This window comes from Carettochelys insculpta, chromosome 6 (assembly GCF_033958435.1).
Source record: "Carettochelys insculpta isolate YL-2023 chromosome 6, ASM3395843v1, whole genome shotgun sequence".
NCBI lineage: Eukaryota > Metazoa > Chordata > Testudines > Carettochelyidae > Carettochelys > Carettochelys insculpta.
In genome coordinates, this window is record NC_134142.1 from 54,278,524 (window position 1) to 54,282,891 (window position 4,368).

General features: G+C 45.7%; 1 protein-coding gene across 1 annotated transcript; it reads right to left on the reverse strand.

Moving 5' to 3' along the window:
- Positions 1-2,391: 2,391 nt before the first annotated feature.
- On the reverse strand, positions 2,392-4,031 carry GJD2 (gap junction protein delta 2). Its single transcript, XM_074998826.1, has 2 exons — positions 3,961-4,031; positions 2,392-3,235 (listed from the first exon to the last, which is right to left on the reverse strand). The coding sequence occupies exons 1-2, from the start codon at positions 4,029-4,031 to the stop codon at positions 2,392-2,394; spliced, it is 915 nt and encodes a 304-aa protein (XP_074854927.1).
- Between the last annotated feature and the right edge of the window lie 337 nt (positions 4,032-4,368).

Consider the following 4,368-nt stretch of genomic DNA (forward strand, 5'->3'; position numbering starts at 1 on the left):
ATTAAGGCATCAGAGCATATAATTCCTCAGGCTTCATTATTTTACTGATATCGATACAAACAGTGCTAGGGAACTACACAGATGCCTAACGCAAGTGTTTATGTATAACATTAATCATTTTGAATCTGATTCAATGCCCACTGAAGTCAATAGGAGACTTTCTACCAACTTTAATGGGCTTTGGAGCAAGCCTTTTTGGTATACAACCTCCCATTTTTTTAACATTAAAGTCATTCTTGTCATTATCAGCATAGAACATTTCCCCATCAAAAATCTACTCAAAGGAGATGTCACAGAACATTCCAGTAGTCTATTAAATGAAAATCAGATTTGCTTGGCATGTAATTGTATGTTTCAATAATTTTTAGAAGCTTGCTATATTGCAGATGGAGAGTTCTGCTACTAAGTTGCCCTTCTAAAAAAGAGCTTTTGTGTTTTACCGTTTGTATGGAATGAAATAATTGTAAGTATGCATCTAAATCTCAACAAAGCCACCAAAAAATGCAACTCTGGGTTTTCATAATCAAAGCTAACTTTCTGAGGTGAGGAAAATGTTAAAGGCAACTTTAATACAACATTGTATATTGGACAAAAAAGCTTGTAGTGCTTTATAAGTTGAAGTAAAAATTCCGCAAAGGATGGTGATGATATTTAGAATGCAGAAAGCATGATATAATTTTAAAAATTGATAAAAATTACAAGAAAGATTATTAGGGTATCTAGTGTGAGCAAAGAGGAAAGCACAGGTACATGGATAATCTTTAGGCAGAAATACAGTGAAATCTACTACAAAGACCATCTCTAATACCCAATTCCTGTTTTATGCATGCTTTTAGAGAGATCTGGATCAGGTCCTTGGTGGATAAATTAAGTCAAGTTTCACTTTACACAAGATTAAAACTACTATTAACTAATACTTGTTTGTGACCAATCTAATGGTTTGATATTAAATTGCTGAGACAGGCCAAGTGCAGTTCTTGAACCAATGGAGGACCTATAGCGCTCTGGCATTTTGCTGAGGCTATCCTTTGGACTCCTTTTTGAAGATATGCAATTGTTTTTGACATAACCCAATGAACAGACTAGGACAATTCACACAGTGGCCTTGGCAACCAGCTAAGGGTCTGATGCCACTTCCCGCTGATGTTAACAGAAACATTCCCAGTGACTTCAGGGGACTTTGGATCCGGCTTTAAGGACACAGAGAGCTAGTTTAATGAGCAATTCAGCCATACCTGACTGTTTTAATTCCCCATCTTTTTATTAATATATAGTAAAACTATGAGTGAGAAGCTTGGAATACATAAAAAATAAGTCCAATGGTGTTTATATTCTTACCTCATGTGTTTTTAGAAATGTATATGATATAAAAGAAGAACAATATTCTGTTTTACAAAAAAAGGCAAGTATTTTATTTATTAATAGAATTACCAGCTGCTTTTTACACCATTGCCATGACTAAACAAATAGCATAAAATAAATGAGAGTATAAAACCACATTACTCCAGTTGGTACCCCTGGACAACCCTTTGACTAAAGACAGAGTTAGATGTTTCAAGTATGGCACTTATATGAATAAGAGCAGAGAGAAGATGACATATTCACAGTTAAAAGCAACAAACTCTGTTCCTTTGGTATATTTGTCAGATGACCATAGGTAACTTGGCTGAATGTTAATTAGTTCCATCTGATTTATGCACATCAGGGTAATTTTTAAAAATATACTGACAAGTTTGGTAGATGCCAACTAGCATTAGATGATTAAGGTCTCTGGTGTGAACAGACAGGCAAACAAAAATGGCAAAATTATATTCAGAATGATTGCTTTGTGTAATTGTGGTACAAAACTATGCTAGAAAATAGCTAAGCAATACACCAGCAATAAACTTTGTGACTGGGACAGACAAAATACCATCAGACATCCTTGATGATGCAAGTGCACAGACCTACTGGCAGAGTTTATGGTCAGGTGCTTAACAGTGCAATTAACCTTCTTTTAAAATGTGCTTGCAATTGTATATTACAGAATTCCACTGTACACATCCCCTAAAACAGCATCCTTGCAATTTTTAGCTATGATCATTCTACATGCGATTACAATATCAGACTGTCCCAACTGTACTTGCACTCTAAGGATGTCCAAAAACCTGCTTCAGTCAAAAGATAATATTGGATAATTAAAAAGAGTAACTGTATTGTAAGGCCAGATCAAGCATGGTTTTACGGCTTTTCTTTCAGTCTTTTACTTAGCACTGCATTTTACATCCAGTTCAGTGAGTGCAGTTCCAATACTGTAGTGGTTTTCTTGGTGGTTTGATAAAATGCTTGCCTAAGCAATGTACCTTTCCCTAATGCTGTCTGGGTCAGTTCCACCTGGCACAGTGTTTCAGTTCACACATAAGCTGAGTCACTCGACTGAGTCCTGCCAAAGTTTGGCACGCTCATTCTTGGCAGGTCCTTGTTTCTGATTTCGTATATGGATTTCCTCTTGGCTTGTACTCCTCTCACTGCCATTTTAATCTTTCTCCATCCCAGGTGATTGAGTTCTGCCAAGTTGAGCACCACACAAATCCCACTCACTGCAAACATGAATACCAAGAAGACAGTCTTCTCGGTGGGTCTAGAAACATAGCACTCCACTTCCTTAATACAGGGGTATCTGTCACATTCATACATGGAAGGGACATTGAATCCATATAGGAAATACTGTCCCACCAAGAATCCAATCTCTAGGGCATTTCGAAAAACCACTTGGATGATGTAGAATCTGGAGATGCCTTCCTGCCGCCTCATCTTTGACTTAGTAGTTCTGATGGCTGGGTTGGGGATTTCCTTCACCTCCAAGCAGTCGGGCTCTGCTTCCTTGGTGGAGTTCTCGGTGTTCTGCAGCACTCCGTTGACAATGGTATTCTTGATCTTCTTACTGTCCTCCCGTTTCATTGATTCCTGGTCCCTGTCCAAGGCCAGGAAGACGGTGGAGTAGCGCCTCTCCCTCTGCTTGGCGGACTGGTGGACAGAGTAGGTTATGAAGCAGAGGCTGGGGGTGCACACCATGATGATCTGGAAGACCCAATACCTGATATGAGAAATAGGAAACGCCTGGTCGTAACAAGCCTGATTGCAGCCTGGCTGCAGCGTGTTGCACACGAACATGGTTTGCTCGTCATCGTACACCGTTTCGCCTACGATGGCCACGATGAGAATCCTGAAGATCACCACCACGGTCAGCAGGATCCTGCAACAGAAAAGTTCATCAGTTCCGGGCGGCCCAACCCCCGCAGGCCCAGCAGACAGCAGCGCGGCTGGGACTGAGCCGCCCGGACCGCGGGGAGCTGTCCAGTGCTGAACAGAGCTCTCGATGCCAGGGGCCGAGGGACGTTGGCTGTGGTTTGGGTTAGGCTCAGGAAAGTGTGAGCACGAGTCCTGTCCTGTGCGGCTCAGGAGACATTCTCTTAAAGAACAATGATCCCTCTCTCTCTCTCGCACACACCCCCCCACACAATACACCACACAACACACACAACATGAGCACACCATAAACACACACCACACACACCAAACAATACACAACACACAATACACACCAAACACACACAACGCACACACACCAAACAATACACAACAAACACAACACACACTTCCCAAACACACGCAACACACAATACACAACAAACAATACACACACCACACACACACCCTACAATGCTGGTCTGACAAAAGACGCCGGCTCGAAGGGGGACTGGCTCGCCCTCCCTTGCCCCTGGCACAGGTCCCACACTTCCCGCTGGTGTAAATCTCACCCGGGACACTCAGCACAGGGAGGCGCCGCCAAGCGCTCCCCCAGCCTGGCCCAGCCTCCTGCCGTGCCCCCCGGCCGCTGGAGGAGCGGGAGAGCCGAGGCTGAAGTTTGCTGCAGCCGGGAGCGCTGCCCGCCCCGGAGCCCGGCGCGCCCGGGCTCACCTCCCGATCATGGTGGAGTGCTGCTGCACCGCAGCTTCCAGGAGTCGCTCGAGGATGGTCCATTCCCCCATCGCTGGTCATCCAGAGCCACGGACCTCGGCAGCGCGGCCGCGCTGGGCGCTCAGCTCCCGCGAGCGAGGGAAAGCAGCGGCCGCTGGGCGCCCAGCAGCGCTTGCGCCTGGCCGGGCACCTCCCGCGGCTGGGTTCGGCCTGGACCCGCGGCGCCGGGGCTGTGCATGGGCGGGGAGGGAGCTTGGCTGCTCTGTCTTGCCGCCTCTCGCCGGCCTTTAAGTAGGCTCTGCTTGCGTCACCGCCCGCTGGGGAGAGCAGCCAGCCGCGGCTCCGGCTCCGGCTCGGGGGGTGGGCGAGGGGAACCAGCCAGCGGCACCCCGAGAAGCTCTACCCCGT